The sequence below is a fragment of the Strix aluco genome, chromosome 10 (assembly GCF_031877795.1).
Source record: "Strix aluco isolate bStrAlu1 chromosome 10, bStrAlu1.hap1, whole genome shotgun sequence".
NCBI classification, from domain to species: Eukaryota; Metazoa; Chordata; class Aves; order Strigiformes; family Strigidae; genus Strix; species Strix aluco.
In genome coordinates this window covers 14,809,921-14,834,514 of record NC_133940.1, presented here as the reverse complement: position 1 = coordinate 14,834,514, position 24,594 = coordinate 14,809,921, and the positions used below count along the sequence as shown (strand labels likewise).

General features: G+C 46.1%; 1 protein-coding gene across 1 annotated transcript in view; it reads right to left on the bottom strand.

Annotated features, from left to right (window-relative positions):
* Nucleotides 1-3,673: 3,673 nt before the first annotated feature.
* NEXMIF (neurite extension and migration factor) overlaps nt 3,674-24,594 on the bottom strand; it is a 172,625-nt gene continuing 151,704 nt past the window's right edge. Inside the window, exons 4-6 of the mRNA XM_074835357.1 lie at nt 19,601-19,725; nt 11,683-15,985; nt 3,674-11,006 (exon numbers count right to left, since the gene is read on the bottom strand). Coding sequence (XP_074691458.1) covers nt 10,814-11,006; nt 11,683-15,985; nt 19,601-19,676 — 4,572 coding nt within the window. The 5' untranslated portion in view covers nt 19,677-19,725 and the 3' untranslated portion in view covers nt 3,674-10,813. The remainder of the gene's footprint in view (nt 11,007-11,682; nt 15,986-19,600; nt 19,726-24,594) is intronic.

The following is a 24,594-nucleotide window of genomic DNA, read 5'->3' as shown; positions in this document are numbered from 1 at the left end:
ATTTTAATTTTTTAAATGTGGGAATTTATCCCTTTAAAGGAGCACTACCATGAGGAAACTTCTGCCTTTACCTACACAGGTAAGACTGTGCAATAGAAGTGGAGGGTAATTTTAACCCTAATTTACCCATCCCAGCTGGACTGTTTGTCTTCTTTTTAGTACTTTGCTTTGCCAAGGCAATGCCATTTCAGCTGTACTCCCCAGCTCTGGTTAGCTTTGGTCCCACTTGAATGCTGTAGCAGAGGCTGCTACATTTATCCTGCTCAAAATTCAGAGGAATCTGCACATCAAAAATAGCTCCCCCAGGATTTGAGAAGCAAATCATGAAAACATCTGTATTGATGGGCCTTCCAGAAAAAGTACAGCTGGAACTGAAGTTACTTGAGTCCCTCTTTTCAACACCTTTTCTAGAGCCACAGTTCTCATACAAACAACACTGGAAGATGGGGGTTTATTGGAAATTAGGAGGATTCATGCAATGCCCTCCTACAGAATGGCAGTGCACGAGCTCCTGGAGCTGGGGCTTATCTGGAAAACCAAGGTGAAAAATTTCTGCTCCAGCTGCTGAGCAGCTCTGGGCAGCTCACCTGAAGGACACATATGGACAATCACAGCTTTGTTCAGCTCTGCAATGAACCACTGACCTGGGAAGCCCCCAAATGGGAGCACTTCCCAGTGCATCCCTGTGATGGTCCCTTCCATCAAGCCACGCCTGGGGTTGCCAGCTCTAATTACCAAAGTGAAGCAGACAAATGGCTGAACTAAAAGCACGGGAGGCACCAGAACAGCAGCATTAACCTGTGCAAGCTGGTTTGGGCTTTGCCGAGGGAAAATGCCTTGGGTGGCTCCAGAAACACTGCTGGAGCTCAGCAGTCAAGCATTGATTTCTGTTTTGATGGTTTGGATGCTGGGCAGTGAGATTTGTTATGGCTTGGCACGAGTGTCAAGTGCCCATCGGTACCAGGCTGAATTTTCAATCTGTCCATGGCAGGAGGCTGCTAAAGCTTTTGGGATCACTTAGTTTGAATGGCTCAGGGGATCTGGTGCAAGCCTTCTTCAGGGACCTGCTTTTAAGTTTATCGAATCAGTGGGCTGGTAAATACACTAAACCTTTGGTTTATACCAGGTAGTTATTCACCGAGTTCAGCAGAGTTAAGACTTTGGAGGTAGGGTAGCTGGAAACCAGCTGCAAATGCCCATTTTCTTTAATGCAGCTGGATGTGAAACTAGTCACTAATGTGCATTTCTTGTCACTCCTCCACTCCTGGGCTGATCCCTGAGCATCCCTCTTCCAACCATATCGCCACTCCTTACGTACATTCACTCCCCCCAGCTAAACCTCTGGCTGGTCCCTATGCTAGGCAGCACCACTCGCTTGACCTCTAAATGCTTGATTGCAGTTAAAAATCAGGAATTTGAACAGGCTGCTTCATCCCATTCCCAGCAACTTCTGCACCCATAGGGAAGTTCAGAGGGCGGGATGCTGCAGCAAGTGAAAAAAAGTCTCTACAGAAGCAGTCGCCATCTGTGACAGCAGCAGAGGAGCCCCTGAGATGGTACAGTCCCTTTGAGGAACAGCTGAGATTTTGGTAACTACAGCCTTAATTCCCATTGATGAGAATTAAGTGAGACCACAGGCACTGCCCTCACCACGCAGGAGGATTGCAGCCAGAGAAGCTTGAGGCTTTCGCATTGAGCTTTTTTTCCGAGTGGGAAGGGTGCTGGTGGCCATGCCAGCTTGTAGCTTGCAAGCCAGCTATGAAAGAGCCCAAGAAATTGGGTATTTCCTAAGAAATGCCCATCTTATTGGGACCTAGGGGGTCAGAAACTGAAAGAGCCACTTTAGTCCTCCCTGGGGAGGGCGAGGACACACCAGCACATCTCCACACCCCAAATCTTGGTACCACTTATGCGGAACACGTACCTGCTGGCATTGCAGCCGCACAGAGAGGTGGCCGGGCCAGCCGCGGGGTTGTGTCAGTGTCTCGGTCTCACTGCACAAAGCACAAGATTGCAACAGGGACTCAAAAGCATGTTTTTGAGCAACATAACCCAGATTTTGGAGACAACCTGCAATAATAGCCCAGAGAAACATCAGCCTTCCTGCCTGCCCTTCACCCCAACACCACCCGCTCGCAGGGCTCCTGCTGGCACCTTCCCTGCAGCGCTGGGTGTGCCAGGCTGGGGATGCTCAGGGGAAGCGTTGTGTTGACTTGCCACCCTTTGCCTTGCACTGCTGCAATGCCACTACATGTGCACCGATTTTATAGAATCATAGAATGGTTTGGGTTGGAAGGGACATTTAAAGATCATCTAGTCCAACCCCCTGCAATGAGCAAGGACACTTTCCACTAGATCAGGTTGCTCAAAGCCCTGTCCAACCTGGCTTTGAATGTTTCCAGGGATGGGGCATCTACCACCTCTCTGGGCAACCTGTTCCAGTGTTTCACAACCCTCATTGTAAAAAATTTCTTCCTTATATCTACCCTGAATCTACCCTCTTCTAGTTTAAAACCATCACCCCTTGTCCTATTGCAACAGACCCTACTAAAAAGTCTGTCCCCAAGACTTGCACTAAGGAGCTAGAATTACTTTCAGTCCACAGGTCACGGGACCAATCCCACCAACCCCAAGCAGACTGGATGGTTTTGGTGGCCATGGGCTTGACCCAGCACCTCTACACGTTTTACTTACCAGAGAGCAGACCCTTCCAGCGCCAGACTGGGTTCAGTCCTTCTTAAAGCCAAGCTGCCAACAGCCTTCCCCAGCCGGCGGCCCCACTCCAGTGCTCATCCCGCTCGCTGCTCCAGGTTTTCAGCATCAGGATCCGCACAACTGGCAGGGAGCACTAAAATCCTGTGCCCTGTTGCACCCATCTGGCACAATTTTGGGGAGGCAGCACTCGTCTGTGAACTTAGGCAGCTTGCAGAGGTTACCAGGTCTGCTTTTGGGGGATCATTTCCCACCCCCTTGCCAAGGGATCTGGTTGCTGAACACGGTGCCTGTGTCCTGTTGCTGGCAGGGCTTGGCAAGACCTCAGACTGAATGAATGCCCGCCTCCATTGATCCTATCAACATTAAGTGCTAATGAAAGGAATGGTAATTTTTTAAAAAGATATTTTTTAAAACATTTTCCACAAGAAAATGAAGACAGCAGCACTCAGAACCGCAGGGCATTTCACTGCACCCACCTGCTCCTTCCCAGGAAAAGGCTGGTCCAGGGATGTGCTTCCAGGCGCTGCTGGGACGCTGCCGGTGACGGGGACCCCGCTCTCCCTGGGCACGGTGGGCTGGGAAGAGCCTCCGCTCCTGGCAAGCCTGGCTGCGCTGCCCTGCCCCATCTCTGCACCCTCAGAAGGTGAGCCGGTAACTCTGTCTCTGTCGATCTGATGACGTTTCCATTTCTCCATTAAAAATAGCCACACTTCTTTAAAGCAGAAGCCATCCGAGCACTTTTTCCCCATTTCTTCCCATCCGCAGCTGTGCCTCCATCCCTAATGTGCTTCACAGTAACGAGCACCAGCCCAATTAAGCTGGTGGGCTGGGATCAGGAGCGTGTGCAGAGGGGGCACCCAGACTGATCCTCACCTGTAGTAGCAATTTGTTTAAAGAAACAATTCCTAATATTCAATAAATGGCAGTTTTAATTTCTTCTTCATATATGATCTTAAAATGAGATTTTTAATTTTTTTATTTATTCCATAAACAATATAACAAAACTCAGCAAGTTAACAATATGACGTTTTCACCATACAGAGTCAGTCACAAATATTTAAAACCTTTGCAACAAGAACAACAAAACCCAAAATATTACAAGAATAATTTACAAGAGGATCTATAAAACAGCAAAGCGCTCACAAATTTTCCAGTTTCCTTTACACAATATCACTACACTCTTTCACAACATTTCTTTTTATTACAAAATTCCCAACAAAAGTTTAATTTTTTTCTTTGTATTTTGGTTTTTAAAACCAGAAACTTTTAAGTATACATCCTTTTATTAACACCCGAAGGTGCAAAAAAAGGGAAACCTCACACATACAAACACTTCACAGCACTTTTCTAAGAAAAATATACACTTACAAAATATTTTACAAATTGGCACACTTAAAAATATACAAGATTTTGTAGGCGTCTTAGAGTGATCCTTAAGAATTATACTTCAATTGACTCTACAGAATATTTATAAAGCTTATTCTAAAAGAAAAAAGGCAAATCATTTCCAAACATGTTAAAATTGCAGTGTAAAATGTGGAACAGAAATGGATATGTTACATTCATAAAAAGGGCCATTTAATAGTTCTTAAATGCTCAAGGGGGGATAAAAGTTTTCTTTAGCACCATAAAACAGGAGCAACTTCCTAACGAGGTGCCTCTAGTTCTATGGAAGGGAACTCAAGGAGCAGTACATTCACATCTCTGGAGGCAGCAGTCGAAATGCCCCGGCTGGCGCCGTGGGCAGCGGAACAGAGCAGCTCCTTGGATTTCTACCCTGCTTCCCACTGGGAGTAAGAGACAAAAGGAGTTTAACTGGTACCTTTCTTTTGTGTGTGTGTGTATGTGTGGTTTAGTCTATGTTTAAGTCTTCCCTTTGTGCTTTTGAAATGGACATTTGTCTATCTAGCGAAGGGTAGTGGTGAATACCAATTTTATTTCTTGTTTCCTTTTGCACCAAGTGTTCAAAGGCTCAGTAAACGTGTCTGGCAACCCAAGCATCCTGCGAGATGGAGGACATCCTCCTGCTTTAGATCCCAATTCCCTTAGATGGCTGTTACTCCACTGTCATTAGTGTCACTTGTTTACCTGAGAAACAGATTTGAAAAGCCTTGCTTCTACCACAGACATTGTACTTTGTTTATTTTATATTTTTTCTTTTTTTTTTTTTTGCATTATTTCACACACTGAAGAGATAAAGAGGCACATTCTCAAATAGATGTCAGTGGCTTGAACCATGCAACTTCCACTGGACCCCCTGGGAGCTGCATAGGCAAAGTCCAACACACCGAGTTGAGAAAGTAAGAACTGAGGGCCTGATCCTGCACCAACTGAAGGCCACACACCTGATCCTCTCCTCACTTACACTGACTTCAAGGGAGTTTTTTCTTGTGACTTAACGGCAACGGCCGGCTGCCTCCAGGAAAGCCTTTAGGGAGCAGGAGCCCCTGGGAGCGAGCTCCCATCTAAGTGCTTTGCTGGATCGGGACCTTAGGGAAAGAAGAATATGGTCCAGCAGGTAAAGGATGAAAATGCTTAAAACATCTTTATTTTGGTTTGTGGCTCATCTGAGCCATAATGCTGAAAAAAATAACAGCAATCCTGACTTTTTAAAAAAGAAGCCATGCAGCAAAGGTTTCAGAAAGCAGCCACCACTGGGCTGAAGCCAGCCTTGGCTTTTTCTCTCCACACAGACCCAGCCTCAGCAGGACAGTGCAGCACCAGCAAGGGACAGCCCTGCATGCTGCTGCTGACCTCCTCCTCCCAAATCGCCTGGCTAAATCTGGTCTACAAATCATTATTCTCAAGCCGTTTTTTTAAAAAAAAACACCCTCATGCTTAAAAAGGGAAAAGCAAGATGTAAACCTGATAAGATTTTTTTTTTAAAAAAACGATTGCTCAAATCCCCATCACTGATATTTTTCTATTTACAAAACCTCTATATGCAAGCACCTCCAGCAAAACTATGGCCATTGGGGGTGGGCTGGCTACTGCTAGGTTGCTGTAGGGTCTCTTTCTGCAGGACACCCTCAGCACAGTGTGGTTGCCACAGGGAAACAGATGCATGGGAGACCTGCGCTCCTGCAGGAGGGTGGCCAGTGCCACCTTCCCCTGCTCGCAGGCAGCTCCTGCCTCCAGTTTGGAGGTAGAGCAAGAGCCAGGGGCTCATGCTGAGCTGCCCCACGTTGGTCTCCTCTTGGATGGTTTTTTATGACCTTCCTATGCAAGCAGCCAGTTTCTGCTTCCTAATTTCGCTGCTGATTATAAGTTGCCCAAACCACAGTGTGCCAGCACAGTGCGGCTTAGAAGAGCAGCATCACTGACACTGGTCCTCTCATACAGCGCCTGGTAGGACGCCTCTAGAGTAGGAGTGAAACGATAAAGTAGAAAAGACAATTTAAGGGATGCTACAGCATAAACATCTTTTGTGTGGCTTGGATTAGTCACTCCAAGCAGCCAGGAGCCCAACTAGAAGATGTGAGGAGACTGGAAGTGCCCTGGGACTGGGCAGGAGGATGAGCTGAGATGGGAGCCAATGTCAGGAGCCCAGGGGTCCGCAGATGATGGGCAGGGATGGATGGGACCAACGTTCCCGGTCCTCCCACAGCTGGGAGCAGTGCTGTGAAAAACAAAAATTCACCAATACTAACAAGAAGGGCAAGTGGAAAAAGCAAGCTCATATGGCAAGGAACAAGACAAAGGTGGGAAGTGATGAAAACCTTGAGGTAGCGATAGGCAGGTGATGAATTTTAGGAAAGCAAACTTCCAGCTGTTCAAGGAGTTAGTCAGTAACTAACTGTGAAACTGCCCTCAGGGACAAGGGAGCAGAACAGAGCTGGAAGATCTTTTCAGGATGCTTTCCATAGAGTGCAAGAGCTCTCGATCCCCAGGTGTAAGAAGAAATCAGGAAAGAAAGGCAAGAGACCGGCATGGCTGAGTCGAGGCCTGCTGGTCAGACTAAAGGGCAAGAAGGAAATGCACAGACAGTGGCAGCAGGGACAGGTATCCTGGGAGGGGTACAGGAACACTGCCCGGTTGTGTAGGGATAGGGTCAGGAAGGCCAAGGCACGGCTAGAGCTGAACTTGGCAAGGGATGCAAAGAATAGTAAGAAGGGGTTCTACAGGTATGTCAGCCAGACAAGGAAGGCCAAAGAAAGCGTACCCCCCCAATGAACAAGACTGGCAAACTGGTAACAACAGCTGAGGAGAAGGCTGAGGTATGCAACAACTTTTTCTCCCCAGTCTTCACTGGCAACCTCTCTTCCCACACCTCTCAGGGGGATGGACCGTAAGACAGGGACTGGGGGAGCAAAGTCCCTCCCACTGTAAGAGAAGATCAGGTTCGTGACCACCTGAGGAACCTGAACATACATAAGTCTATGGGACTTGACAAGATTCATCCCAGCGTCCTGAGGAACTGGCTGATGTAGTTGCCAAGCCACTCTCCGTGATATTTGAAAAGTCATGGCAGTCAGGTGAAGTCCCCAGTGACTGGAAAAAGGGAAACATTGCACCCGTAGGGAGGACCCTGGGAACCACCAACCTGCCAGCCTCACCTGTGACTGGGAAGATCATGGAACAGATCTTCCTAGAAGCTGTGCCAAGGCACATGGAGGACAGGGAGGTGATCTGAAGCATCCAGCATGGCTTCACCAAGGGCAAGTCCTGCCTGACCAACCTAGTGGCCTTCTCTGATGGAGCGACTACACAAGTAGAGAAGGGAAGAGCTACGGACATCATCTATCTGGACTTCTGTAAGGTCTTTGACATGGTCCCCCACAATATCCTTCCTTCTAAATTGGAGAGATATGGATTTGATGGATGGGCTGGTTCAGTGGATGAGGAACTGGTTGGATGGTCACATCCAGAGGGTAGCGGTCAATGAACAGCTCAATGTCCAGATGGAGATCAGTGACGAGTGGTGTCCCTCAGGGGTCCGTACTGGGACCAGTACTATTTAATATCTTCATCAATGACATGGACAGTGGGATCAAGTCCCCCCTCAGCAAGTTTGCAGACAACACTAAGCTGAGTGGTGCAGTTGACACACCTGAGGGATATGATGCCATCCAGAGGGACCTGGACAAGCTTGAGAAGTGTGAATCTCATGAGGTTCAACAAGACCAAGTGCAAGGTCCTGCACTTGGGTCGGGGCAACCCCTGGTATCAATACAGGCTGTGGGATGAAGGGATTGAGAGCAGCCCTGCAGAGAAGGGCTTAAGGGAGAAATTTTTTATGATGAGAGTGGTGAAACACTGGAACAGGTGGCCCAGAGAGGTGGTAGATGCCCTATCCCTGGAAACAATCAAGGCCAGGTTGGACAGGGCTCTGAGCAACCTGATCTCGTTGAAGATGTCCCTGCTCATTGCAGCAGGGGTTGGACTAGATGATCTTTAAATGTCCCTTCCAACCCAAACCATTCTATAATTCTATAAAGATCAGAAGGGAAGAGGGCTCAAGGCAATTTCTGAATTTTGGGGTCAGTCAGCAGAGAGATCACTTTTTCAGACACACAGAGAAGGGCCAGTGCCACACTGTGAGGGATGTGGGCTCTTTAACATCTCCCTGGTCAGAGATTTTTGGGGAGGACATGAGATGATCACTGAAGATGGCGGCAAAATTGGAGTGACAGAAGGACTGAAGGAGAGCTCAACAAGGCAGCTGGTATTTGTGATTAACACTGTCCTGAAACACCTAGCTGGGTATTCATGGATTTCCAACATACAATAAAATAGTCAATATGTTTTATGCCTTATCTTCATGCCCTATTGCACATTTCTCGAATGCAATAAATATTGCTATCTGGTTCAGTACAAGGTATTTTATTACGAGTCCCATATTCATAATATTAAGCATAACGAGCACAGTGCAGGCCAGTCAAAATGTGCTTTCAAATGATGGTTCTGGGTCAAAAAGAAGGGCCGTGCTACACCCCAGCCCTGAACCTGACCTGTCTCCGTAGGAGCCGCAGCCTGAACATCTGAAAGAAGGGAGCTGGCAGCCCCTCATCCGGCAGCATGGGGGAGGAACGCTGAAAAAACAGGATACACCAACACCACAGCAGTGGCTGGAGCTTGTAGTATCTGATGACCCTACGAATAGAAAAGACAGCTGCTGGGGAAGCAGGGGAGAGCACAGTGGCTGCAGACAAGCCAAATGCCCAGGGATGGAGACCTAGCACAGCTCTTGTCTCCCAGATAAATCCTGAGCATCTTCTGGATCTCCCTCCTGGAGCTAGAGCCAGGGTGGGAAGCTGCACCCCGCTCCCACACACTGCAACCCATGGGGCACCCAGGGACTGCTCTCATCTGGAGCAACTCACTCTGGGCAATGCCAGCATTTCATTTTTTCATGGAATAAATGAACTTATAGGATGGTTTTCAGAATTACTATTTTTTCAGAGTTCCTTCTTTCATCTCTTATATAAAATGCAGTGCAATTACCGTGCTGTTCTCTCTGGGATTGCAGAGCTGAGCCTAAGCTATACCTCAAGATCTGCAAATGCTGAAAACATTTTGATTCTACATTGACACTCTGCAACTCCACTTCAATTTTAAGTGTTCAGTCTGCTTATTTGCTGAATTAACTTAAAACAATTCTGCTGTTTTGCCTTGCGCTTGGCCTGAAAAAAACCCTACTTGTAAGGAAACCCGAGTCTAGTCCTGTCCTCTGTGAAACACCACCTCTATGCTCACAACCACGTCAAGAACGTGACCTGCCCAACTGCTATTAAGGCTCCTCTTCCTCATTGTTTTCTATTGCATCCACGTGTCCAAGCCTCGCATCCCTCTGCTCCCAATAGCTCCCAGTTAGCAGGGCTCTTGCATATCAAGGTTTCATAAGAAATCAGCAGCAAAACGCACAGGCTCTCAGTTGCACAAGGAAAATAGATATTTGTTGGGTTTGTTATTCTCGTGGAGGGCGAGGGTGTGGTGAGTAGGGTTACAAATAAGGCCTTTTGAGAATACATTTAGCATTCAATATTTAATGCTGTCTTAATAAAGTCCAGTCATGTATGATCCGGCCCTGATTGGTGAGATCACAAATAGCTCCGTTTTTTTTTCTTATCTTATGAACTGAATCAAAGAAAAGGTTCAGAGTTGTATTTAAAACTAATGACTTTGCTTTTGAAAGTTCAAACTATATTGGCATCGCAAGGTTAGACATTTAGGAAACACCAAAGCTATGATAGGAGAGCGCTTTTGACAGGCTCTGCATCAAAAATGTTTAAGAAACTACTCAAAGGAAAAGTAAATAGCAATAAATGTATGAAATGTATTAGTTCTGTTTTTATAACTATTTTAGAATTTATCCCAGGTTCTTATAAAATATATAAAACTGAGATACAAAGAATTAGCAATGTAACTTTGCATTTCAAATGATCTTCAGCTACAGGTTTTGCTTTAAGAAAACAGACACTTGAAAAGCAGCTGTTCTGTAGTCTCTAGATGCAGACACTTGAGTTCCTGGCAAACTTACCGTCAGTGGTTTTCTGAACTCCTCCACCATTTCAACTCTCTCCTATAATGAAACTCAACATTTCACCATTAAGTTTTTCTGCTCATGGTTTCAAAGAGAGGACATTACCATTTCCCAGCATCGGTTTCAAAGTTCCTTTTTTCTTTTTTTTTTTCCCCTTTTTTCCCTTTTTTTTTCTTTTTTTTTTTTTTTTTTTTTTTTTTTCCCTTTATGAGCTTTAAACCACAGGGTGAATCCATGAAATGAGGTAAGTAAATTTGGCACACTTTTAGTCATGTCCATAAAACTTTTGGTAAGTTGTATAAGTGAGCAATATCATTTTCATTGTGAGTTACAGGTGCTTTCAAAGGGGGGTGGTTAGTACTTAACAACTGGAATGTTTCTAGTAAAACCAAAAGGCATAGCTGCAGAAAACACTCACAACCCAATGTTGATAGAGAAGTAAAAATATATACAATACAGTCACTTGTTCATAGTTTGGCACAATTTTTGTTGTTGTGGGTAATAGTGCATAAACTACTGTACAACAGTATGACTTTTAAAACAGTCTTTCACAGAGAATACCAGATTAGGTTTGCTTTCAAATAATAAAATTCCCACAATTTCAAACTTTTCATTTCAGCACTTACATTTCAACATACCACAAGGCAGATTTCGAAAAGGAACCGACGGGAAAAAAACCCCAACCGAAAAAAAAAAAAAAAGAAACAAACAAACATCAACTGTCTTTCTAGAAAAGGGAGTCTCTTCTTCAAATACAGGAAAACCCAAAAATGTTGTTTCTGCTTTAAGAAGAATGGAGTCTGATTCCCTGCAGGAAAAAATCAAACATTTGATGCCATCTTAGTATGCTCGTCTGGAGTCACCACGACGGAGCGTACGCGCTAAAGGCGGGCGGGTACAGAAGATGCAGCTTTAGATGATGCAGGTTAGGAGATAAAACAGCAGAGGGGGCCAGAAAGCACTCAAAATTGCCACGTGAAGCTCAATTAGGAACGAGTTCTCATTTGCAAAGTAAATAGCCTTTTAGGTTTCGAGATCTTGGCTTTTGGATGCATAACCTCTTTTTTTTTTGTGGTTTATTTTTTACAAAATGTTCCAAAAAAAAAGTCTTTCCTCATCAAAATCATTAAAAAGAGCATGTAATCATGTTTTGTTTTGTTTTTTTGCCCCAATAAATAAGTAATTAAAAACTGAAGAAGCCAAACAGCAGAAAAGAGTAGCCTTGTTAGTTTGTTTAACCCCAGCCAAGCCAGAAAATTGGTCATTCTTTTAGGTAGCTTGCAAGTAATAAGTATTTTCATGCATTTAAAAAAACCAAATAAACAAAAAACCAACCCCAAAACCAAAACCAACCAAAACTGTAAAAGGGGAATGTCTTTTTTTCATGCAACTTTTGCTTTCAGTAAGGAAAAACTGAGGAACAGCAGGCTTAGCAGGTGGGAGGGAGGTTAAGGGGCATTCCAGCCAGTTTGGTGCAGCATTACCTCAGTTTCTCAAAAGCAGCTGTCACAGGGGGGTCCTTGTGGGGCTGTTCGCGGTCCGTTCGCTTTATTTTACAGTTCTCATCCCTCAGTGATTTCGAACTGGATTTATGACGGTAGAGTTTTTTATGGGTAGGTCCGTTATTGCCTAAAGTGCTCAGGTTACTATAGTTTTTATCAAAAAAGGGAGCGTGAAGGTCCGTGGTGTACCCGGTTGAGCAGTTAGGGCGACCGGGATCGCAGGTTGCGGCTTTGCCATTTTTGCTTGAGCCCTTGTTGTTCGACTTGTGGTTCTTTGCCGCTCCCGGCGAGCCGCCGTTCACTTTCTTCTTCGACTCTTGGGATGTCCCTGCCAAAATTTTAAGAGTTTTCAGTTTCAGGCTGTTGGACTCCGGTGACCGGAATATGTCTGGAACGCTGTTGTGGCCAACAGGCCCCCACAAGGGCTCGATGGAGGCCATCATAAACCTCTGGACATCCGCCATTCCCGACGCGATGTTGGACAGGATGTTGGAAGGTTCCTCAAACTCCCTCTGATCGTCGTCCAGAAGGCTGGTGGCGTTGCCCAGGCTGGCTTCTGACCAGCCCGTGCCCCCCTCTTTTCCCAGCGCCCACTCTCCGGAAAGCCCATTGTGCTTGCCCAGTTTCACCCCAGCCGGGCTGCAATGCTGAGTGCTCTCGGCAAGACCCTTGGTGGTGGTGGCCACATTGCTCAGCTGGTTGACTGCCCTGCTGCCAACGGCTGGAGCCTTCTCATTGTTGACTCCCGCTGCGTTCTTCCCTTTCCTGGTTGATTTGGGTGCCTGCCTGGAGTTTTTCCCTTGCGGCTTATCGGTTCCTTTGTTAGTTTTGGGTGATTTTTTCCGGGTGGCTTTCTGGGAAGAGCTTTGGTTTGTACCCACATTCTTGCTGGATGAACTTTTCCTCTTCGATTTTGACACTTTGCTATTGGTGCTAATTTGACCAGATGGCTCATTAAATGTTGACAAGCATGGACTCTTTTCGAGAAGGCTGACAGAATCTTCATCGTTGAACATATGGAACTGGAACTGGTGATTATTTAAAGCAAACCCATTATCTGCCTGATCCTCGGTCTGCAGGACCCCACAGTTCCATTTGACCTTCTCGGAGCTGTTGAGGGCAGCCTGGGGGCTCTCCTGAAAGCCCTTCAGGGTGCCCAGAGGCTTGGTGTCGGAGCCAGCTATCTGTGGGGACAGGTTGGGAGTGTCCGGAGGGGACATCTCTGAAAGCGACGACTGGCGGAACTTATCAGGTGTGAAGTTGGAAATATCTAAAAGGTCCGTGGACTCCTTCAAAGGGGTGATTTCATCTATGCTCTGCTGGATCACTAGCTTGGGACTGCAGTGGGCCAAGAAATCATCATTAATATCATCCTCGCCGTCCTTTTCACAAGACTTTAAACTTAAAGAACTGTAATTGCTAGAACTAACTGACAATGAACCCACTGAATCAAAACTAATGAGCCTGCCATCATCTGTACTTAGTGTACCTCGTTGGAAATGAAAGCGCCCCTCTCCATTATTAAAATGACATGACTGATAAGAATCATCAGACTGCACTTGTTGGCTATCCGGCATGTAATTTTTTTGGTATAGCAATTTGCTGCTATTCAGATTGACTTGAGTGTATCCAGAGGCGGGGAGGCCGTCTGCACCCGCAGCACCGCCGCCGGTGCCGAACTCGCTCGGCAGCCCGGCCGCCTCTCGCACGTCGCCGGGGAAGTCCTGGCGGTTGCTGCCGGCAGCCTTGCTGGCTGGCCACATGCTACCAAAACTGCTCTGCTCCATCTCCAAGTGGCCGGGTGACTGCTGCAACTCCGACTCAGAAGGTGGGGAGAGCACGCAGCTCTGCGCCGGCTGCAGAGCTGGGAAGGGCTTTTCTGCTGGGACGATGCTGGGGAGCGGGTGCTGCTGCTGCTCGGAGGGATGCTGGGCGAAGTATGAGATACCGGTGTTGCTTGACAAATCAGAAGCATCTAACAACGTCTGCAGATACCCTCCGGGGATCAGGGGTACATTGGTGGTGATATTAGCAGATGGCAGAGGCTTGTCTGAAGAGGAGGTGGATGGTAGGAAAGGAGAATTTTTAGCAACTTTATCCTCGTGGCACTCCGGGAGATGGGAGCTGTCTGAAGCACAAGGAACGTTTTCGTCCTTCAGACGCGCTGCAGAGTCCTGGTTTTCCAGTGCTGGGGAGCCCTCCACCGTACTGGTAGCAGCTTTGATCTTCTTGCACTTCAACCTGGCTTCACTTTTGAATTTGATTCTGCGGAGCACTTTCCTCTCTGTCCCCTTGTGCTCCCGTTCCTGCGATTTGCATTTCACGGCGGCAATGCCCGTGATGTCATGTACATGTAATCCGTTGGCACAGCTGGGGGCGGCGATGGCTAACGCCGGCAGCCCTTTCAGGCCCGCATCTTCTTTACTGCTGCAAGGCTGCTTGTGATCAGAGGAGCAAGAGCCCAGCTTGTTCACTGATTGCTCGATGGCTTTAATTCTTTGAATCCGGTGCCTGTTTGCTAGCTTGCATTTTCGCTTCCGTGGGTGAGGGAGGAATGAAGCATCTGAGCCGTTAAGATAGAAATTCTGCTTGTGGTAGAGAGACGATCTGAGCAAATCCAGCCGGCTCTGCTGTCTCTCTTGCCAGAAGCCCTTCAGTGGGGCCAGCTTCTTGTATTTGCTGAGCAGCTCCTCGTTTAGGGTAACAGTTGTCTCATTGGCATCCACTTTGCTGAGCTTCACCAGCATATGCTTCTCCCCTTTAAACCTGTTAATGATGATGTACTTGATGATAACGGGGGGCTCCTTACGAGAGACTTTTCGCCGTTTCTTGGGGCACCACTCATCATCATCCTCTTCCTTGGGCCCATCTGGGAGCCACTCCTTCTTGTCCAGGATCTTCTCGTTCTCGATGGAGTCCACATCGTACAGGTAATCATCGCTGTATCGCACTTTCCTCTTTGCCCGCAACCCGTAGTTCTGCTGAATGAAGGAGCCAGAGTGGTCCCGGGACAGGTACCGGCTGCAGTCCTTGATATCCCGCAGCACGTCGTAGGAGGACTCTGTGCAAGTGCTGTCATCGCTGAACTCCCCGGAATCCTCCGTGGAATTCACCGAGTCCAAGAAGTGGCTCCTCTTGGAGCCCACGTACTGCACCATCTCCGTGCTGTTGCAAGATTTATTTAAGGCAGCTTTCTCCTCCTCCTCACCATCCTCTTCCTCACCATCCTCCTCCTCCTCCCCCCAGATGATGCCTTCCTCAGATTTGAATTGAGAAGGGTCGGTGGCACCGCTGGGCCCCCTTTTCAGGGTGCTCCTGCTGTCCCTTTTGGTGCAGTTGCCGAACACGCTGGGGAAGAAGTTGAACTGGGCGTCCTCTTGTAGGGTGGTGGTCTTCTCCCGCACGTTGTCCTGAAAAGATTCATATCTAATCTTTAGGGAGCAGACATCGCTTCCCAAGGTGGAATCGTCGTCATCGAACATGTAATTATCCACGTCTTCCTCAGAAAACAGATTTACAGAAAGCTCATTTTTGGAGCAGAGGTCAAGCAGCTCGATTTTACTTTCGCTAATGAAAGATTCAAAATAGCCCCATTCCTGGTTGGGATTTGTTAGTAAAGGTTCCTCACCATTGCATTTGTCTAATAGTAATCCCTCGTAATAATTTTTCTGAGTGGGGTCCTCTGAATCACTGTCAGATTTTTCTGCATCTCTTTTGTCCGCTGCCCTCGATTTATGCATAGGGAAGCTTAAAAGCTGGTCTGAAAGCAGTTGATCCCCATATCTCATGGTTTCTCCTGTGCTCATGCAGTGAATCCCTATATCAGAGACCGAACAGGTGTCATAATCCCTATTTATATCCCCCACTTTCAAGCTTATTCCCGGCTCTGCATCAATGCCGTCCTTTGATTCAATAAAGCAGCCCAGACAGGTCCGGCTTGGCTGCATCAAGCAGTCTCCCGTCAATGCCGACATGCCTCCAGGCTCCATCATGGTGAAGGGAGCCTTCTCGCAGTCACCCGGCAGCGACCAGGAGCTCATGCCCTTTGTCACGCAGGACGTGAGGGAGATGGCGTGGGCAGAGGAGTCATCCGAGGCGTGCTCGGGTACATCCGTGAGCCTCAGAGGCGACGGGGGGCTCAGCAAACAGGGCTTCTTTGAAGTCAGGGGAGGCAGTGCCCGGTGGCACGCGTGGTTTTCCTTCTGAGCTGTTGTCAAGGCTGAGAATGTGACCGCGGCCTCAGCGGCGGTGCAAGGCCTCTCATCGCCATCCAGGGCGTGCGATTCTGGGCGGGGGTAAAGGAAAAGGGAGGGAGAAAAGAAAGAAAGAGAGGGTTTACAACCCTTGCAGTTCTGCTCAGGCTCACCACCCTACTCCCCTTCTCCCTAGGGCTTGGTGGTGACTTTTCCCAACCGCTCCTTTGGGAAGTGGCAGATGCCCCTCTTGCGAGAGCGCGATCCTTCCCTTGGGGATCTAATTAATGTGGTGATGTGCAAGGGAGAGGTAAACACTCTCCCCCCTGCAGCCAGCTGGAAGAGGTACAAGACTACATATAAAAAACCAAAACCATCCGTTCTTTCCTCCTCATATACATACCGTTACCTGGATACTGCCTTTCAAATCTGACAAGGTTATTAAAAAACAAAACAAGCCTAATAAAAATGTTCCCATTAACATTGAAAAAATTAATGGAAAAATAAGATTCTTAAAGAAACAAAGCATCCCCCCTGCGGTGTCTGCAGCTTAAACATACCTGAACTGCATTACTACTTGAGAGTCAGAAAGTTACCGCTATTTTTAAAAACCCAGTAGTATTTTTGTCACTGTCCACACCAAGGGAAAGTAGAAGGCAACACAGAGTTTAAAGCAATTATTGTTAGAATTATTGCAGGTTTTGCCATTCTTCCCTAATCTCTAAAAATGCCTTTTTAATAATGTAAAGATTTTTTTTTTTAACCTAAGGATTTTTTATTTTTATCTCATTGCATTCTTCTATGGCAGAATAAAGTTATGAATATACTTTTATCTGACTTCTGGCTCAACGGACGACATGACTCTTGAAATTTAAATACAATGTCTTTTCATCCACGAACATGCTCTGATATCTCTGTATTAAAAATATATATACCGATGTGTGCGTTCACACCAGCCGGAGACCTCTGCCGACTCAGAGCTGAGCCTGGTGCTTTTGTAGTGGCTCATGTCTTACCTTTTCAGTGGCTCCACTGAAGGCTGCAGGGGTGGGAGCGGAAGCAGCGCAGACTTTCTGAGGTGGGACAAGCACTTTAAAATGCAACTGGAGCACCAGGCTGTTGCAAGAAATGGGGCATTCGAAGGGATCTGGCACCTACACAGTTGCTACGACCCTCTGTGACAAGTGTTTTTATTCAAAACTGATAGAAAGGCAAGCCTCCTCCTGCACCTATGTCAACTGACACCAGTTGGTAAGGGAAGGCTCATGGAGGCACATGTACCACCGGCGCGATGAGACACCACTGTGCTGCCACACTGGTGCTGCCGAGCAGAGCAGGGCTTCCACCTGCAGGTGGGCAATATGAAAAGGAGTGGGGTGAGATGGAGGGCTGCCTGCATAAAACTTAGAGGAGGTCAAAATCCCCCTAATCCCATCCCAAAAGCTCCTGGCAGTTTTGTGCTACAGGGACCTTAGGGACGGAACCATTGGTAAAGTCTTAAGCCAGTACAAGCAAGCTGCAGTCAGAGCCATGCAGCGCTCTAAGGACTTTAAACAATTTTCCAGACACTATACAAATCAAACCAGAAGTGCAATGCAATGCCTGTAAACATCCCCAACATGTGTGGCTTGGAAAAGACCAGACTGACTTGTTTGAAATCTGTGCTGCTTCCCTTCCCTCAAAAAGGGTTAAAAAAAAAAAAAGATGATTTTTGAGTCCCTCCCACCAGTTTTTAGATCAGAAATGCAGAGGTGGTATCTTTTTCCTTAAGCACCAAAACAAATTAACCAGTGCAGTTCCACTTCAGAAGTAAAATAAAATAAAAAATCAGCTTGGAGCTGACAGGAAGCATGGAAAATTTGAGGATAAAAGAAGAATGTCTGTGAATGCTGTAAGACTCAAAAAAGGGGGAGGTAGAAAGCTGAAATTTAATCTCAAATGCTGCATTCAATACTCAGAGATGCTATTATATAAACTAAACTGTCTCTGGGTGTTTCTTTAGGTTTATGTTTGTGTAAGTGAACTACACAAGTATACAAATGCCAAAACTTGATTTGAAAATACAAATACAAATGCCAAAACTTGATTTTCTAGGGCTTGTATCATCCTAAAATCAGGCGCATGTTCAATTGATGCTCTAAAGTAAACAATACTCCAAAAGACTACAGCTAAAAAAGAAAATGCTGGAGAAGCAAAACCACTCTTTCCGGTTTAACTCAACAGCCATCCAAAAGCACATGGGCAACCTGAGCAGAAAAATACTGAACCATCCCACTGTCAATCAGCCCTAAGTGGGCACTCCAGCAGCCCAAGGGCTGCTCTGTATTCACTGAAGCCAGCAACCATTTATAGTTAAGGTGAGAGGAGGCAAAAAGCATCAGCTCCATCCCCAGTGCCATCAACAGGGAAGTGGTGGCATCAGAGCTACTTGCTGGCTCACTGCTTTGGATTCAGCAGCAACTCCTACACAGCAAGGTTTAATTAAAGTGCTTTTTAAACCCTGTTTAATTGAATTTCATGGAAGCAGTATCAGATTCTAGAAATCGCCTATCTTTACTGAGCAGGAAAGCGCTGATTTTACTGCCTATTGGATTAGACAAGGGGACCATGGCTAGAAAATCTCCCTGCACCTCCAGCAGCTGTCATCAGCTGTGACTTTACCATGTGTGGTCATGAAGGAGATGGGCTGACAAATACCTCTAAAATTACATCGTAGGGGCAAGCACGAGCACACACTTCACCTGCCACCAGAACACATTGCAGGGTCCTCACAGGTACCTGTATGTCTGGAGTTGCTCCAGGTTTTTGGTAATGAACAAGAACAACGTTTGCCTCTACGTGCCTTGTTTTGAGATGACAGAAGGATTTGAACATACAAGACGTCAGAGGACCATGTCCTTGATATCTAATAGGGTCAGATTTTCAGAGGCATATTTATTTCAATCACGTTTTCAGGTAGCAGAGCACTGTTACTCCTAATTAGTTATTGCTTTTGAAAGCAAGTATTGAATCGATTAAATAGATACAGACAAAGTTAGGTATTTTGGGCAGGCTGCAGGAATGGGCTGATCCTTCTTGATGTCGATGAAAGCCAGAATTACTTAGTGGCTCCCAGGAGCACAACGGTGGCCAGCAGCACCTGTGCACATGCAGAAGCAGCGTTACAGGCTGGGGAATCCCACGTGTTGGCTGACGGGCCACACAGAAAAGGCAATAATGAGCTCGCAAGTCCAACCTTTCCTTTCCCCAGGTGCTAATCCAGGTTTGTTTTTTCTACCCAATCTCTAGTTTTTCCCCAGTTTGTAGGGACTAAGTATCGTTCAGTCAAATTTTGCTGAGATTGGCTAGTGGGTTCGTAAGTAACTGCCAAGAGAGGGAAAGATTCCCAACAGACAGAGAAGCTACATAGTCTTGTATGACTTTTTTCCCTAATAAACCAAACTAAAATCCATAATTCAAACTGCATGTGCACATAAACATTTCCAACCATGCATATGCATGGGCAAAAGCAATATTTGTTAAGACCTAAAAAGGTATAGATTCATAGCTGGAGTGACATCTGTGCAGAAAATACCCATTTACCCTACTGCTCCACATTGCAGACATACCTGCAAGCCCCTAAAATTAAATACACTAAAGGAATTAGGAAAATAAGTTGGCTTGCGATTTGTCACTGCTCCCTCATGTACGGTAATTAAATTCCTTACCATTTTCTTTCACCCCATTAATCAGGATAGTTTCTTGGTCTTCTGAGGCACAATCCTGCTCTTGTTGGTCATCCATCAATTTAACCTCTTTCTGTTCACTCCATGCCCCACTGCATCTGGCCAACCTGCACATTTCCAGAAACATAACCACAGTCAGTACAATTCCCAGAATCAGCTCAAGGAACCGTGAATAAAAAATAACAACAATAAAAAAACCCCACACAACCTCACATGCTGCCCTTACCCTACTTAAGAGGACAAATGCTATTTATTTAGACTATTGTATTTTCACTTTTCCACTCCAAAAGCCAAGTCCAATATATTTCGGCAAGGTTAAAATGCTATACATCACCATTTCCTTTCCCAAAGTCCGTCTTTAGAAGGCAGAGCAGTGCTCTGCACCTCTGCAGCACCCTTCACATCACCCAAAACTGCTTTGCAAAGGCAGGTAACTGTTATTATCTCCAGATGGGTGAGCGGAGACATAAAGAGGAGAGAACTCAGAATCACAGAATCATCTAGGTTGGAAAAGACCTTGAAGATCATCTAGTCCAACCATTAACCTCACACTGACAGTTCCCAACTACACCAGATCCCTCAGCGCTATGTCGACCCTACTCTTAAACACCTCCAGGGATGGGGACTCCACCACTTCCCTGGGCAGCCCATTCCAACGCCTAACAACCCGTTCTGTAAAGAAATGCTTCCTAATATCCAGTCTAAACCTTCCCTGGTGCAACTTGAGGCCATTACCTCTTGTCCTATTGCCCCAGTTCAGACAGGAGCAACTCTGCATTGGAGTTGCAAGAGAAATGCATATATCCTAAGTGATAACTGCTCGCCCTAGCTACCAGCTACTGCTCTAGTCTTCCAAGCACTGGCAAGTATGAAAAACTCCCCAAAAAAGTGATTTTTGGTGAAAAAAATATCTCTAGTCTCATTCTTCACTTCATCACGAGAGCTTCCTTGGAAGTCTCAGTCTCCTGACACCTACCATCACCCGCACCATCCCCTTCAGGTGAAGCTTCATCTCAGTAGTATGACCACTAGTTGAGGTTGACTGGACTTGATGGTACTTCTCCAAAGCAACAAAAGGAGATCAGAATCAAGCCCAGATTTTCTCCCTTCCTCTGCTGAAGATCCCCCCACCTGCCTAAGGAGAGGGAGACCGTGCAACGGAGAGATGTGGCTGAGTCCCCAGGCACATGTGGCATAGGATAACCCTCAGCAATGCTCCCCATGGACAGAATTTCACCTCTTTGACTGTAAATTCAAGTCAGAACCCACTTTTTTCCTTCTGGCAACTTGAACTCAACTTTTTCCTGTCTCACAAAATAGGTACTAGATTGAAGCATTGTTTCAGGTGTTTGTTTGGTTTTGTTTGTTGTTTGTTTTTTTCTTAAATCAACATTTGTCAATGTCTGATCTTCCCACAGTATTCACTGCCCAGGGTTCAGCAGCCAAACTTCATTCATATTCGGATTTGCAGTGGAGTCCTCTTAATTAACATGAAATCTTTACGACTGTCTTAGTAAGTGAAACCTTCCCTGAACTTAAAGATGTTGTGACACCAAGTAAGATAAGAATAACAAGCATCAGTAACTCAATTCCTTTGCATATTTAGAGGAATATTTAACTAACCCTGAGAGTTCTACTTTGATGAAAATCCATATTTCAGAGCTCTCAAAATGCAAGTAGGTTTGCTGCAGTAAGATCCCTCTCTCCCACCAGCACCTGCACCCTCCCCACCACCCCAGGCTCCCATCACAGTTGAGAAAAGCTCCAGCCAAAGCATCACTGACATGTTGTAACACAAGCAACCTGAAACACCAAAGCACAGATCAGGCATCGTTGGGAGTTATTTCCATGCAATTTGAAGAAGATTAACTTCTAAGTATGAAAGCTGCTCTGCGCTTTCCAGTAACAGTCTACAACTTCATGCCTCCTTGATAATATCTCCTGCTTATTAAACCTATTGTAATATAAATATGAATACATTTTTACAATATCTATTAATGAAAATATTAATAAAATGTCTTAAGCCTCAGGAGAAGCAGAGGCTTCTCAGGAGACCAGAGAACCACCACTGGCCCCACACATGGGCCAGCATGACTTCTGGGAAGGGGCCTGTTTGCTGCCTGAGGAAGCTCTGGGAGAAGGAAAAGTTGAGTTGAGTAAGGAGCTTTGATAGCTTGGGACCTGGCAGATATGTTTTGCACACCCTCATGGTTTGCCAGGTGGGAGAAATATGTGCAAAGACCTTCCAGGGTTGGAGGACGGAATATTTGGCTACGCACGTTTACAGATCTGAACCTGTTGCTCACTTCATGCCCTCAGTGTGGATGATGGGACCATCATCTTCAATACACAGAATGTTACAATTAACATTTCTGTATACTCTGATCTCCACTGTCTTTCTGAAGTGCAGAGGTGGCGCTCTGATAAGAGGCTTATCCATGCATGGTCACCAGCAGATGCAAAGTAAAAGGGGAGAGGCCCTGCCATCACACCTCGCCTGCAACTCTCTGTAGCTGAGGGGCTTCAGCATTTGGAGACTACATCCAAAATTTATTCTATTAATTTCCCTAATTATTTTCAGCCCAGTTGACACTGCTGACCCCTGTGGCACCTTGTGTTAATGCACGTGGCAGCTTCTGCTCTGCGTGAAAGGGACCTGCTTTTGTTTGGTTTGAACATGCTGTCCTCCAAAGGATGGGACGTGTTTTCTCACAGGAACACAGCCTCTGTCCAAGAACGGACTTGAGAGTATGACCATCATTTAAATATTTAATAATATCTATATTCACAGAAGAATCATGGCAACATTTCAAGTTATCCAAGTACGTAAGCCAAATCAGGGTACTACTGAACTTTTCCTCACTGTTCAATGTTTAACCCACAGGAACCAGGTTGAGGGGGAAGAGCTGATTCAGTGTTGCTGCAGAAAGCTTCATCCTGCAAGTCAAGTCTTTCTTTTCTCAGGACGGTAACTTGAGACTTGCAGTTGTAAGCTCAGAAGCACAAGCATCATCTCTGCATAGCTTTGCTGATCTCATTTTCACCTGGGTGTACTGGTTTATAGCGATTTGGTGAAAAATGCCACAGCTGGCCTGTTTTCAACCGGTAACATAATCACAGCCATATTAAATTAATGGCTTGCAATGAATAAAACATAGGACAAAAGCAGAAACAATAATTCTCCCATAATATAAATTTGTCACTTCCAGCACACAAAACATCTCTAGAGAGAAAATAACAATGCAGACATAAAACACTAGCGAGCTCACCAAGAAAGATCCCAAGTATTTTAAAGAAGGCATCATCCTATTACCGCTGGTCTTTCCACCAGAGGAGGAAGGAGCAGGGTCTCATGCGTGGGTTGCATGCCTCTCTGCCTGCTTCCTTCTTCCTCTTTCAGTTTGTGGAGTTGGTGGTTTGACTGCAGTTTGCAAACAGGTATGTGAGGGAGGCTTCTGCCATTTGTTACCTCTGACAGGTACTCAATGGCCAGCCTTCAAGGAGAGGGCTCATTTGGGCAACAGACTGAGGAGGCAAGCAATGCGCAAGCAGGCAGCCAAGCCAATGGAGGCAGAAAGATAGAGTTTATAAGTGAGGAAACCTGTGGGACTTTTAATCCCTTATTATTTTCTGGGATGTGTGTGCATAAGGAGGAGGGATGGGCAGGGGGGATATTTCCAGTGGATGCAATCCAGAGGTTGGAGAAGACAATGAAAACAATGAAATGCAAGAACAAAGGGGGTGTGCCTGCGGATGGCTATTTGTTTTGACCCCAGTAACTCAGAGAGCAGAGCTGAGCTCTAGAAATGAGCTGGAAAGAACTGAGAAGAGTTCAGACAGGACATCTTCACATACCGTCAGAGAGAGATGAAGTGCGAATGAGACAGACAATCTAAAGTTTGCAGAGACCTGCTGAACAAGAGGACTTTTGGGAGTGGTGTGACCATGAAAGGTCAGATCCCAAGAGGGTCAGGGAGAAACACTGGTGACTGAGAAAGAAAAGCTGACAAAGGGGCTTGATGCGATGCAGAACAAGAAGAAACCAAAGACTGGGAATAACAAAGAGGAGAAGAACAGCTGGGTCCCTGGGAAGAAAAACTAAACTGAGAGGTCTGGGGTATAAAGGTGATGGTCAGAGAATACACCGAGTAGCAGGAGAGCACAGAACACAGAGCCATCTGCGGACAGAAATATAAAAGGAAAAGAATATGGATTTCAGACAGCGTCAGGCCATTGAAGAGATACTCGACTGGGGTCATGCTTTTATGAAGAACCGACAGGAGGAAAATCAGTCACCAGCTTGAAGTTTATGAACTTGACTGGAGCTGGAGTGGATTGAGGAAGAGGATGGTGGGCAGAAGATGATGATCAAAGATGTGGAGTCACATGAACTCCAGGTCTCTGGAGGAGGAGGAGGGCAGAAGCACAGCTTGGCAGGCTGTGCTTCAAGGATGGTCACAGGTGGTTCAGTCATAGGGAAAAATTCAGAAGGACTTTTCTTGATTGCACCACGTACTTTAGGGCATTGGTCTGCTAAGATCACAGCTGGCATGACAGAAAAATACTGGCTAAGAAAGGAGATCAAAGGGAAGAAGTCCCAGAAATCAAGCAGTGGAGCTAAAAAATAATCCAACTAGTTTTAAGCATGGGACAGACAAATTAATGGACAGAAGGACAGGATGCAGTTGCCTGTGATAGCAATACCCAGGACTTGGTGACCTGGAGAAATCTCTTTCAGCTCTATGACCCACGTCAGGTGAAAGACTGCAAGTGCCTCAAAAAAACCCTCAGCATCCCAGCTGAGAAAATTCTCCATTCCTCAGGGTTCCTGTCAATTTTCCCACTGCTTGTGCTAACAGGGTTGTACAAAAGCTGTTACCGTCCAGATCATGTGCACAAGTCTGCAAGAATACAAATGCAGCACCTCAAATGGACTCTCCACTGTAAACCTCTTGTTGCCTTGTGAGCAGGTGTCC